General features: G+C 38.8%; 1 protein-coding gene across 4 annotated transcripts; it reads left to right on the top strand.

The window, feature by feature from the left end:
- Positions 1 to 825: 825 nt before the first annotated feature.
- On the top strand, positions 826 to 11,752 carry LOC109893521 (target of Myb protein 1). 4 transcript variants are annotated; one of them, XM_031827729.1, is made up of 15 exons: positions 826 to 970; positions 6,436 to 6,520; positions 6,626 to 6,704; positions 6,812 to 6,961; positions 7,077 to 7,211; positions 7,367 to 7,495; positions 7,753 to 7,869; positions 8,020 to 8,153; positions 8,237 to 8,264; positions 8,369 to 8,492; positions 8,583 to 8,646; positions 9,154 to 9,223; positions 10,300 to 10,359; positions 10,623 to 10,662; positions 10,819 to 11,752. In XM_031827729.1, the coding sequence occupies exons 1-15, from the start codon at positions 919 to 921 to the stop codon at positions 10,914 to 10,916; spliced, it is 1,365 nt and encodes a 454-aa protein (XP_031683589.1). In that variant the 5' UTR covers positions 826 to 918; the 3' UTR covers positions 10,917 to 11,752. The 4 variants fall into 4 exon arrangements, with proteins under 4 accessions (XP_031683589.1, XP_020342357.1, XP_031683590.1 ...); XM_031827728.1 differs by lacking the exon at positions 826 to 970 and adding an exon at positions 1,468 to 1,577; XM_020486768.2 differs by lacking the exon at positions 7,367 to 7,495 and having other exon boundaries at positions 843 to 970.
- The last annotated feature ends 1,627 nt before the right edge of the window (positions 11,753 to 13,379 follow it).

The following is a 13,379-nucleotide window of genomic DNA, read 5'->3' as shown; positions in this document are numbered from 1 at the left end:
TACTATCTAAAAATACTGTAATAAATAATATAGACGTGTCTATAACTCCTTATAGTGCACAGTAAATAAAGTGAAATAGCCTATGTGAAATAGAAACCATACCATAACATAACTAGTGACAGACTGACTAGTAAATCTAACATCTCTGCCATAACCCTAACATGTACATGATCTATAATGAAACAGTGCGACCTGGTGGCAGAGAACTGAATTAGTTGAAATTGCTGTAAAGCACAGAGCCAACAATATTGTTACTTTAAAGTTTACATGACTCAAGAAAACAATGACACAATTAGTGGATTCGGATATTTCAGCCACACCGTTGGAATGAATTGGAACACCGACTGTGAGCCAGGCCTAATTGCCCAACATCAGTGACTGACCTTACTAATGCTCTTGTGCCTGAATGGAAGCAAGTCCCAGCAGCAATGATCCAACATCTAGTGGAAAGCCTTCCCAGAAGAGTGGAGGCTGTTATAGCAGCAAAGGGGGGACCAACTCCATATTAATGCCTGTGATTTTGGAATGAAATGTTCGACGAGCAGGTGTCCACATACTTTTGGTCATGTAGTGTAGCTTCATAGTCCACGTATTTTGATGGCTGGAGTAGAATGTGAAGATGGTTTCTCGTTTAGCCTTTAGCTAAATAGTGTTTATTTTGTTCCTCTCTGTGCAACTGTTCTGGTGGCTCTATTGTAGGATACCCTATTAATCTGCATATATTAATATGGTCTCATTTTATGCAATTCCCAATTAGTACACAATAATGTTCAGTGAATGTAACGTTCACTTTAACAGATGACGTAACCTAATTTAATTCAATGTGTGCTGCTTCAGTTCTTTGCGGTAACTCCTCTGCTGTGGAAACGACGGAAGCGCAGTTCTGGATTTTGGTTTGACTGGCAGAAAGAAAGAAGGATGGAGTTTCTGACAGGAAACCCGTTTACTACACCGGTGGGCCAGCGAATAGGTAATTGTTACATTTTAACTAATAAAGTAGGTTTATAGTGGTTTGGCGCGTGAGTTTGTAGATAGTTTACATGGTTGCATCGGGCATGACAAGCTACAAGACATTGGTAGGCTATTGTTGGAAAACAGACACTATCACTCCATAAAACGACACTAGATAATCCGTAGGCTATGGAAAAGGAAATTGGCGTTATTGGTTATGTATTTAATAAGAAACGAAACTGTGATAATTGCTTGCTTATAGTTAGTTAATTGATCAAGATTGACAGTGCAAAAAGATATTTAGATTACGCTATGACTTGACTGACACTTGCACCGCACAATAATACCCTAGAGGCGGGTTACAGTGTTTTAATCCTCAATTTAATTGGCCAGTTTGGGTATTGTTGTTGGTCTATAGACCAATCGTTTGGCAAGCTCTGGGTGGGGTGGTGAAAAGTTGTTCCCTTCCTTCGTGACCTAATTTTAAGAAAGGGGAATTTATTAAAGTTCCAATCCCTAAAATCTCACTAGAAGGATCAGGTTGATGGTTTCAGCCATGGTATTCTCATTTTCCTTATGTTGTTTACCTAAGAAGCATCAGGTGACTATTTTTCAGGAATACTCAGGTATTTCAATTTATTAGTTTGTTCTTGTATGACCAGAAGACCTATTTTGTTTACAAATTTACGAAGAAGATTGAAAGATGTATTTATTTTTTATGTATACAGTAACTAAGATAGTGTTTTAAAGGGAATACAGGTCTGCTCTGACTTTACACGGTTATTGCTCTATTTAGTTATTAATACTTATTTCCAAAAAGGTCTTAGGAACGTTTATATGTAAAACATTTTTATTACATAATTTTATTATCAGTTTTCATATGCATTTAAAATAGTAGGTACCCTTTTATTTAAATTATTATTTGTTATTTTATTTCTCAGAATAGTTCCTGATTACACTAAAGAGGGATTTTAGTCTCTCTTACTACAAGAACCCTTGGTTTGGTCTTGAACATAATTTTCAGTTGAGTTGAATTTCAAAGCCAGATAACGTCTAGCTCAAAGGTTATGGAATAAGCTATTTTCACTTTAAATTGACTTAAATGGTGCAGATCTCGGTTCCTTGTCGTTTATGTTCACTGCTCCTACGTCTTTGACTCATCCTACTACAGTTTATACTTTTATATCATCTTTGTTGTTTCGTCTTTGTCTATAGTTTCTCTTAATGCTAGGGGGTTGCGAAACAATGTGAAGCTCAAGGTCTTATTTTTATTTGCTAAACAATTTTGAACAGATTTTTGCTTTTTTCGAGAGTCTCACTCATGCCAACTTCTGGAGGTTACAGTGGGGCAACGATATTTGGCTTTCCCATGGATCTGAACACTCCGCTGGTGTCAGTACAATGAAAAATACCTTTGGCGGTAATATTCTACACTTGGAATGTGACCCCTTTGGTCACTTTATTTGTCTTGTGAGCAGTTACAATGACATTATGCTCATTACTGTAAACTTCTACGGGTACAACACCAAACATGAGAATGATGAGTTGCTTGAATCTATAGAGAAACATATACTTCATTGGTTATCTAAATTTCCCAATTTGTTATTATTGATAGGAGGGTACTTTAACATTACAATAGATAATTCAACTGATAGATGGCCCCCAGGTAGGCCAACCAATCAGAATTTGGGTTTAATACTTTTTATGGAAAAGTTTGATCTTACTGATATATGGAGAGAGAGGTTTCCGGCCGACAGATCATTCACTTGGAGTAACAAAACAGGCTCCAGACAATCCAGAATAGATTTTTGGCTTATATCCAAATGTATTGATAGTGAGTGTGTTACCTCAAATATTTGTACTACTCCCCTCACAGACCATAGGGCTATTTACATTGATATCAAAATATTTACCCCTGATACGAACCTTGGTAGAGCATTCTACTGGAAGCTAAATAGCTCATTATTAAATTAAGATATAGTTCAATTTGAGGTTAAAGATCTGCTCTCACACTTTTGGGAAAGGGCTTGTGAAGAAAAATCGTATTGCAACAACTGGGTGCTCTTTTGAGGTGTCCAAATACCTTAGAAAATATGGTAGTAATCTTGCTAAGACCAGAAGAGCTGAGGAGGAAAAGGTGATCATTAAGATAACTTCCCTTTCTCAGAGGTCCCCAGCTGACCTCTCGGAGGAGGAGAAGATGGAACTAATTAAGTTACAAAATAAACTGGATAATATATATATAAATTAAAAGCAGAAGGAGCCTTTATTAGATCTAGGAAAAATGGATTAAGGAGGGAGAACAGAATTCATCCTATTTCTTTAGACTTGAGAAATTCCACTCTTAAAAATAACGCTATCCATAAGTTAAACATTGATGGTATTATTACAGATGACCAAAAATGAATCGCTAAATACTGGAGCAATTTTTACAGAAAATCGTATAGCTCTACATATTGTCAGGAATCCACAGATATGTTTTTTAATGTTCATTCTATCAGTGATATAGAATCTAAACAGTGTGATGAACCCATCAAAGTTGAAGAGATTAGAGTCTATCAAACATCTAAAGAACAATAAATCACCAGGTGTTGATGGAATTACAATGTCAGACTAGTATTAGACATACTTGACTACTGAGACCTAATAACTGAGGATAGCTTCATATTATTTTATTTTTTTATAAAACATTTGACACAGTAGAGCATCAGTTTCTCTTCCACTCCCTTGAGAGATTTGGCTTTGGGGATTTTTTCTGTAAGGCTATTAAGACTCTCTATGCAAATGGTAACAGCTCTATCAAATTGAAATATGGCACCTCACCTAGATTTGAGTTAAAGAGAGGAATTAGGCAAGGTTGTCCTATCTCTCCGTACCTCTTTTTATTAATCACCCAACTTCTTGCAAATTCTTTAAATAATAGTCCTGTACAAGGTATTTCCATAGCTGGTAAAGAAATTATTATAAGCCTGGTGCTGATGATACTACACTTTTTCTGAAAGACGCTAACCAAATTCCCATATCGATCAATGTGATACAATCCTTTTCCAAAGCGTCTGGTCTATATCTTAACATTAAGAAATGTGAACTCATAGCTGTCAAAGATTGTGTGACACTTTCATATAATGGTATTCCAGTAAAATAATAACTTACATATTTAGGCATAACCATTACAAAGGATCAGAAGTCTAGAGGCTTACTAAATTTTAACCCTCTTATTAAAAAAAACCCAGAAGAAGCTAAATCAATGGCTACAGAGGGACTTATCTTTAAAAGGTAGAGTCCTAATAACCAAGGCTGAAGGTATCTCTAGACTAACATATGGTGCTCTATCTTTATATCTTGACAGTAAAATAAGCAAGGAGATAGACCTGATGCTTTTCAACTTTCTTTGGAGAAACCGTACCCATTACATTAGGAAAACTGTTGTAATGAACACTTATAAGAATGGAGGACAGAATTTTCTGGACTTTACTACTTTAAATAATACTTTTAAGATCAATTGGATAAAACAATTCCTAAGAAGACCCACTTCTATCTGGAATTTTATTCCTCATCATGTCTTCTCTACTTTTGGTGGTCTTAACTTCATGTTATTTTGCAATTATAATATTGACAAAGTTCCAGTGAAACGTTCTGCTTTTCATCGGCAGGTTTTCTTGTCATGGTCTTGTCATTTATAAACACAATTTTTCTCGCAGAGTTTTTTTTTACTAAGTTATAAAGAATTCTTATCACTTTACAAGGTCCCTGTAACACCTAAAGATTTTGCAATTTTTTTAGATGCCATTCCCTCAGGTGTTGCTATGTTATTCAAGAACGTGTCAAGACCTGACCCTCAGAGCCTAGCTTCTATTGACCCTGTTGACTCATCAGTAGGAAAGATTTGTTTCTCTTTTGGTCCATTCAACAACAGAGCGATACGAACCTTGTTTCAGCAGGATGTTGTATCTATACCTTATGTCATGCCTTATTGGAATGGATTTATTGGTAATATCTGTTGGGAAAAAAATTTGATGTTGCCACACACATTATTGTGTGTTGTTAACAAAATTAAGGAAGGTTCCTTTAAAATTATTCATAAATATTATCCTGCCAACCACTATATGAAGAAGTTTAAGGAAAACATCAACTCAAATTGCTCCTTTTGTAATGACCACCCAGAAACAGTGTTGCATCTTTTGTGGCATTGTATGCATGTAAGAAAACTGTGGCAAGACATCAAGTAGGTTTATAATTGAACACATTTATGGCCAAATTTCATATACACAAATGTACATTTACAAACAGAAAACCACATTTTCGTACCCTACAAAAATAAATTGCACTGTATTTTAAGATGGTTAAATGCTCTACTAACAAAAAAAGCTGTTAGAATTGTAAGTATATGCATGTCCCTTAAGGTCCTTGTGTAATTGTAATGTGATATTGTACCCCCTAGCTCGATTGTCTATTGTTTGTAATCTATGTATGCTTGTGTTCCCTCATGTGCTTTATGTATTGATCTTTTGTTAATTAAAATAAATACAATTTAAAAAAATATTTTAAAAAATAAACTTTCCAATGCAGCCATTTTTAACTCTATATCAAACCATTTAAGTACCTTACTGTGAATGTTTTAAATTCAAATGGTAAAAAAAAAAAAGAGTACAAAAATTACAATGTACTTCTTAGCAAAGAGCATTTTCTCAAGCAATAATTTTGCTAGGACTGTGAGTGGGAGATGAGAACTAGCTGAGGTTTGGTACTCTTTCTTATTAATATATTAACACATTTACAAGGTAGGCCAAAATCCACCTAAACAGGTAACAATTTCAGGTAGACTTTTCCAACATCTCTTAGACTAAAAGAACATTATCGTTTTCACAATTTCACAGTATTATTTCCACCTAATAGTGTGAAAATATTTATCAAACACAGGAAAATCACATTTTTTGACTGCACTGTGCCTTTAAGAAATAATGGAATAACATATATACTGTAGACGTAACGTTGCTGATTAATAATTAATCTGCTTGTCAACTTGTTTTTATGTAGTTTACAAGTGGCCTATTTTATCTTATAAGCTTAAACTCCCCCTGTGACATAATTATAGATGGAAAAACAATCTGCCTATTTTAATGTATATGAACACAATGGGACAATACAAGTAGGAGAGGTTGTTCTACTTTCTAAACTGAGCTAAATCCTGTTTCTATCCCCTCCCTTTCAGAGGAATGAGGACAGAACATTTTAATCTGTTTAAATAAACGTCTGCCAAGGAACATAATGCTGGTCACATGAACCAGTCAGTTGGAGAAAGAATGAGTTTGACAAACAAATAGGGATTTAACTGGCATGGATGAGTAGAGGCATCATCAAAGTAAGCTAATAAACAACTATTGAGAGTTGTGTTATGAGGCAGAGACCGTTTCACAGTGACTATGTCTTCCAGATCATTTTATGCAAAATAAAGTGCAATGTCTCTATTGTTTTTGTTCTCAGAATATGCAACCAGCTCCAGTCTCCAGTCGGAGGACTGGGCTCTCAACATGGACATCTGTGACATCATCAACGAGACAGAGGAGGGGTGTGTATCCTCTGTTGACATAATGGACTGTTTTTTTTCCTTTGACAGCTTACTGTATTCTGCTTTTGTTGTTTGAAGTTGATTGTTTACCTACAATGATTACAGGCCTAGAGATTCATACAAAGCAATAAAGAAGAGGATTGTTGGAAACAAGAACTTCAGAGAGGTCATGCTGGCATTGACTGTGAGTGTCACATTTACCTCTCTCAATCACCATACTTTTTCCTCTTCTTCATGAACTTGTAACCTAACTTTCTTTCTCCATCTCTCTTATGTCATGTTGGTTTTCAGGTGCTGGAAGCGTGTGTGAAGAACTGTGGCCACAGGTTCCATGTGCTAGTCTCAACCAGGGAGTTTGTTGAGGGGGTTCTTGTCAGGTCCATCTTACCCAAGAACAATCCCCCTCTGGTCCTGCATGACAGGGTGCTCAGCCTTATACAGGTGAGAGATGGCATTGGTACTCATACCTTCAGTAAGTCACAGAACTGTGTTGGAATTGACCGCTAGCTATTGTCGGGTGTGTGCGGTTTATGATGTGTGTTTGTCTATTGTTCAGGCATGGGCAGACGCATTCCGCAGCTCGCCAGCTCTGACGGGCGTGGTCTCTGTGTACGAGGACCTGAGACGGAAAGGACTGGAGTTTCCCATGACTGAACTGGACGGATACTACCCCATTCACACTCCAAATAGGGTATACCTTCAAACAATGACTGGTGAAAATGCATGCATTTCCTCACTGACAAATACAGATCACAACTTTCTGCTAAACCTCTCTAAAGCTGTTTTAACTCCTTACTCCTTAACACTATTCTCTAACTCAACTGGTCCCTGTGCTCTGTCCACCAGACTGTGCCTGATAACGGGCCTGTCACTGTATCTGCTGCACCCTCATCCCCCAGGCCTGTCCCCATATCACCACAGCTTCCTGCATCCCAACAGAGCGAGCAGAGACCCCTCACCTTCACACCTTATCAGGTGATTGGAATGCTCCCGTCATACAGGGCCCTCTAAAATGGCATGGCTTTTATTTTAGTAACACAATCTTTTGCATGCAGGCTGAATTCACTCCAGGGCATTACTTTAAAATCCAATTACCTTGTGCACTGTGGATGTTTCAGTTACTTGTTTCACATTCAGAATGTATAATAAAAGTTGATGCTTTACAGTATTATGCCAACCCCACCCCACACAATTTAGCATATGAGTGCTGATGCCATTGACTCCTATTCCAGGTTAAAAAGTTGAAGACCGACCTGGGAGTGGTTCGAGGTAACCTGACAGTGATGTCAGATATGATGTCTCAACTGGATCCAGCAACAGCTAAGCATTCAGACACAGAGCTGCTTCAGGTTAGTTGGTTCGCTCGCTCACTGGGCTCTCTCTATGGCTGTCCAACCATGGCTGTGACACATGTCATCTGTTTGTATCCATCTCTCTTTTGTCCATTGCTGTCTTTTCGCTGACTCTCTGTATCTCCTGCTCTCTCGCTCTGTCAGTAGGAGTTGTATGCAGCATGTAAAGACATGCAGGATAAGATAATGGAGCTGGTCCCAAGACTCAGTGAGGAGAAACTGACAGAGGAGCTGCTGGTTGCCAACGATGAAATCAATGCCACATTCACTCGCTACCAGAGGTATTGTCCTAAATGATCAACATCAGATACAGTCAATAATTCCTGCTGTGATAGCAGTATGATTTTCATTATTTCCTTTCCAGGTTTCAGAGACAAAGAGCTACACTGCAGGTAAGTGTTTTTTCTTAAGGATCTGTGGTCCTTTACCCTTATCACAAATGCATGTTTGGATGAGATATGTACTGTTCAACTTCACAATTTTCTCAATCACCTAGAGCCCGACCTACGTCAACCTTATTGACCTCAGTGCAGCAATCAAGCCTGTTGTTACAGCTCCCACCCACAGCCAGCTCAGCCGATCAACAGTGGACACGGTGTCTAGTCAGATGACAGGACTCCGTAAGTAACTACAGTGTTCCTCGATCTGATAGAGGTTCTCAATGTGTCCCTATAGTACAATTCATTCTCTTAACCCTGTTTTCCACATAGGTATGAGGGAATTCGATGAATTTGTACAGAACAGGAGCATCTCACAGACACAACCGAGACCGAGGTAATAGACAGCTCCAACAAAAGTCCAGGTTTAGCTTTCATGGTAGAATGGATTGTTCAGACTCATAGCAAAAGTGAGAGGGAGCTTACTAAAGCAGGTGTCAAGACTTTCTCATGGCTTAGTACTGTATAACAAATGGACTAGTGCTGTGTTTGTCTTGTCAATCCCTGGCTTGTTTAGGTTATAACAGTCCTGCTCCAGCTAAGCTGGTGCACTAGTCTAGACTGGAAGTGAACCTGGCTGGCTCAAGATATTTGTGCCATTCATTCTGTCAATAAAGATCATGAATGGAGTCTGGCATGAACTGCAAGCTTACATGGCTAGTGAGAAAACTGTGCAAACATTTGCAATACAAATGTTGAAGGAACATTTCTCCTCTGTATTTGGTTTTCCAATAAAGTTGTTTGTACTTTGGCCAATGGTTACTTGTGGAGATGGCTATTATTCTACTACTGTATGTACACTGTAAACTGCATCATTTTCTAAGCAGTGAAATGTGTGTTTTAGTGAGCGGAATGAAGGTGTTGCCGACAGTCTGGCTCAAGCACAAAACACCAGATTACAGAACACTGGAACGGTCAGTAACCCCAGAATTATTTAACCCAGGACAGATTTGAAAGGATGTTTGTTTAGGGCATTGCTTGTGTCCATGGAGTCCTTATGCCCTGTGGAGTGTCACTAATATGTACAATAACCCTTTGTCTTAGTTCATGTGTAGGTCTACCCTGCCTTTATATGTTTAAGCAATGTTCTCTGTGTCCTGCCACAATTTCACATGCAAAATTGGCACTTTTGTTAGGGCTATAAGATTGTCTGTCTGTGTCTCTGTTTTGTCTCCTTGTTCATAACCCAATGGTTTTGTGTTATGGCATGCATGTCTACCAGTATCTTTGTTCATAAATAAATGTCTATCTGTGTAAAGGGTGACAGCCCAGACTCCACCCCCCTGAGCTCCACGACACAGTTTGATTGGATGATGGAAAAGGGAATGGTGGGTCTGATTGGCTGGCACAGTGCCATTCCTTTTGCATTCTACCCCTGAGACTTATGCTGGGATGTTTTGCATTCAAGCATGTTTAGTGTGTATTTAATAAATGATTGTTTCCTTTCCTTTTTTGTACTGAGATGGAGCTGCCTGATCTGATTCTTTTTTTTCTTACTTTGATTTTTGCATTCATGTGTTCATGTGTTATAAGTGTTCATTTCTGAAACTGATAGATGGTGTGTATTGGCACATCTTAAAGGGATACTTCTGGATTTTGGCAATGAATTTTGGCAGTGAGGCCCTTTATCTACTTCCCCAGAGTCAGATGAACTCGTTAACACCATTTGTGTCCAAAATGGCCTCATTGCAAAAATCCCCAAGTATCCCTTTTAAATCATGACTCTAAATTATTACTATGTTTGCTAATTTACTCCCACTCTGTTCTGTTTTCCCTGCCATAACTTTGGTGGTGGATGGATCCCTTGTTTCCCCGTCTAAAATAAACTGGTTTCAATCAGAATACTAGGGGTCAGCATGCTTGAATGGTGGTTAATTGTAGATTGCCCAAGAAAAAACTAAAGGTAATGGTACTCTAGAGTCTGGCGGTCACAAGAAAACAGTGGCTTACAGTACATCCTGACAGTAACCTCTTGCCTAAATACCCCCAGATCCCTGTGAGTCAGACGTCTGTGATGGATGACATTGAGAAGTGGCTGGATGTGGACGAGGTGGGTCACTGTTAGCATTCACTCAATGTCATGGTATACAAGCAGAATCCAACTTGGTTCCATGTTATACCAGTGCCAGTCCTTGCACCCCCTCTCTAATTTGGTTTTATGGACTATACATAGTATACAGTAATTGAAAATGCCTGCATGGTGCTTTACCCCAGCAAATGTAACATTCCTGAATTTTTGAACATATTCAATTTTGTTTGGACATGTGACTGTTGACGTGACCATAACAGTCATGGCTTTCTTGTGTGTCACAGGAGGACGACATGGCTGATTCAGAGGGTGTGACAAGTGAGGGTGAGCTTCTATTTCTTAATTCCTCATCCACTCCCTGGGTATCTCTATGTAGATCCAACAACAGTTTAGTTTGCTTCCTTTTACTATTACAAAGTCCTGAGTAATCCTTTTTGAGACCAAAAAAGCACTCCTAAGGCTCCTTCTCCCTCCTTTTAGAGTTTGACAGGTTTCTGGCAGGAAGAGCGAGAGCAGCGGAGCGACTCCCGTCCCTGAAAGCTTCTTCTCGTGACGACAACAACTACTCTGAGTCATAGGCCAAGCTGCAACCTGTCACACAACCAATGCCATTTTCCCAAATAGTGTGAGGACTGAACTGGATGAATGTATGATTGGCACATACAGTGAGTAAATGACTGGTGGGAACAACAACTCCTGACAATAGGGTTGTGCTACTGACACTCAGGTGAACTACTATATGTTCAACTCTCCTGGGTTAAGGTCTTTATCTAGTATGTTTAATGTATATTTTTATGTTAAGGCTAAATTAACTTGGACCAAGTGTTTTTAACTTACACTAAAAGAGTGCTTTATGATAAGAACTTAAGTCGTCCCGTGCCACTGTATATAGATATCCAGCAGAGGAGGCTGGTGGGAGGAGCTATAGGAGGATTGGCTTATTATAATGGCTGGAATGGAATTCAGTGGAATGGAGTCAAACATGTGGTTTCCTTATGTTTGGTACTGTTCCATTATTCCATTCTAGACATTATGAGCCCATCCTCCTATAGCTCCTACCACCAGCCTCCTCTGGTATGGCTGCGGATACAAACATTTGCACAATGATTGAGTTTAATTCCTGTTACATTTCTTAGAAGAGAATGGAATATGCCCAATATTTTCAGATGAACATTGAATGGTGTGCATTCCAGAAAATGCAGGCATGATAAACACAATGTTAGTAGATTGCAATAAGCTATAGTTAGGGGAAATGAATTATGTGATGCTCATGATGAATCCCATTTGTAATACAGGACACTTTTTTAGGAAGAGCAATACAAACGTAATTGTTTCTGTAGTACTTGAAGTTTATCAAATGTTACACAATGTCATGATGAATTACTGTAACATTAAACACAGGTGAAGTCTTAAAGATAGTTTGTTTTGATTCACTCTGAGAGATGGGTGCTCAGCGTGTGGGCTGATTTCATGGTTCTGCAAATATGACTGATTTCTGTGATTGAATAACACAAAGGTTTTGCAATTTCCAATGTCATATAAAAAAAGCATGTTGAATCTGTCAAGTACTTACAGGAGTGTTAATGCTTTTGTCATATCTACTTTAAAAGTTGTCTGAAGAAAATGGGATGCCATAACTTTTACACGGAACAGCGAAGGGCTGAGAGGAGCTCCAAACAGCTGTGGCAAGGGGAAGTTGAACTATGTGTTTTTTCCTGATACAAGGAATTGATATCCCAAGTTCAACATTTACTGAACTAAAACATAATTGACCATTTCAATAATTTTACTGAGTTACAATTCATGAAATAAATGTAATTAGGCCCTAATCTATGGATATCACATGACTGGGCAGGGGCGCAACCATGGTTGGGCCTGGGAGGGCAAAGGTCCGCTTGGGAGCTAGGCCCAATGATTATCTGGCAAGAGTTCTGGTGGACCTTCTTGCATGCTGGTTGCATGTTCCCTCAAATGGAGAACTCTGTGGCATTGTGTTGTTTGACAAAACTACACATGTTTGTGTCCTTTTGTCCCCAGAAAATGAGAAATGCTTACTAATCCGGATGTGAACCAATTTGTGCACAAAATTTGAGACGTGTTACGTGTTTATATTTTTGTTCAGTATAAATCAAGATTGCTGTCTTGGTCTTTTTCAGAATAAGCTGTTTACCTCCATTTGTGTATCCGGTGTACAAGTGGAAGGACTTTTATGTATTTAACCTTTATTTAACCTTTATTTAACTAGGCAAGTCAGTTAACAAATTCTTATTTACAATGACAGCCTACCCCGGCCAAACCTGGACGACACTGGGCAAGTTGTGCGCTGCCCTATGGAACTCCCAATCACGGACTTAGAGACTGCTTTGTTTATTTGGTTGCTAATCTTTTTTATCATTGGTTTCGGGTTTCTATGGGTTTAATTGGAAATGTAAATGTTTTATTTGAAGAAGGCTACTTTCTGTTACTTGCAAATTAAATGTGCGAACCCCACTTACCGGACAATTGGCCATGGAGAGACCTGAAAATAGCTGTGCAGCGATGCTCCCCTTCCAACCTGACAGCTTGAGAGTATCTGCAGAGAAGAATGGGAGAAACTCCCCAAATACAGGTGTGCCAAGCTTAGATTGTAGCGTCATACCCAAGAAGAATCAATGCTGTTATTGCTGCCAAATATGCTTCAACAGAGTACTGAGTAAAGGGTCTGAATACTTATGTAAATGTGATATTATTAGATATTATATATTTTTGTTGTTGTTGGGGGGGCTGTAATGTAACAAAATGTGGAAAAAGTCAAGGGGCCTGAATACTTTCCAAATGCACTGTATAAGGTGGATATGGGTTTTCTGTTTTCTCTCAGCTGGGTACACAGTGGGTCCTAAACCTCTGATTGACCTGCTGAGGCAGCGCTCTCGTCTGTACCTCTTCTCCAACTCCCTACCCCCTCCTGTCGTGGGCTGCGCTACCCGGGCTGTGAGATTGCTCAGTGTCGGGGACAATACCATGAGGTGGGAATCGGGTAGGGGACCAGGGCCTCTGTTTTG

The sequence above is a fragment of the Oncorhynchus kisutch genome, linkage group LG6 (assembly GCF_002021735.2).
Source record: "Oncorhynchus kisutch isolate 150728-3 linkage group LG6, Okis_V2, whole genome shotgun sequence".
NCBI classification, from domain to species: Eukaryota; Metazoa; Chordata; class Actinopteri; order Salmoniformes; family Salmonidae; genus Oncorhynchus; species Oncorhynchus kisutch.
This window is presented reverse-complemented; position numbering and strand designations above follow the sequence as displayed.

Bases quoted from the DNA above. Each gene is read 5' to 3' on its own strand.
- LOC109893521 (XM_031827728.1), top strand. From the start codon at position 1,496: ATGGTTTCAGCCATGGTATTCTCATTTTCCTTATGTTGTTTACCTAAG. The intron at 7,496-7,752 runs GTGATTGGAATG...CTCCTATTCCAG, and splicing joins TCACCTTCACACCTTATCAG to GTTAAAAAGTTGAAGACCGA. The intron at 8,154-8,236 runs GTATTGTCCTAA...TTTCCTTTCCAG, and splicing joins ACATTCACTCGCTACCAGAG to GTTTCAGAGACAAAGAGCTA.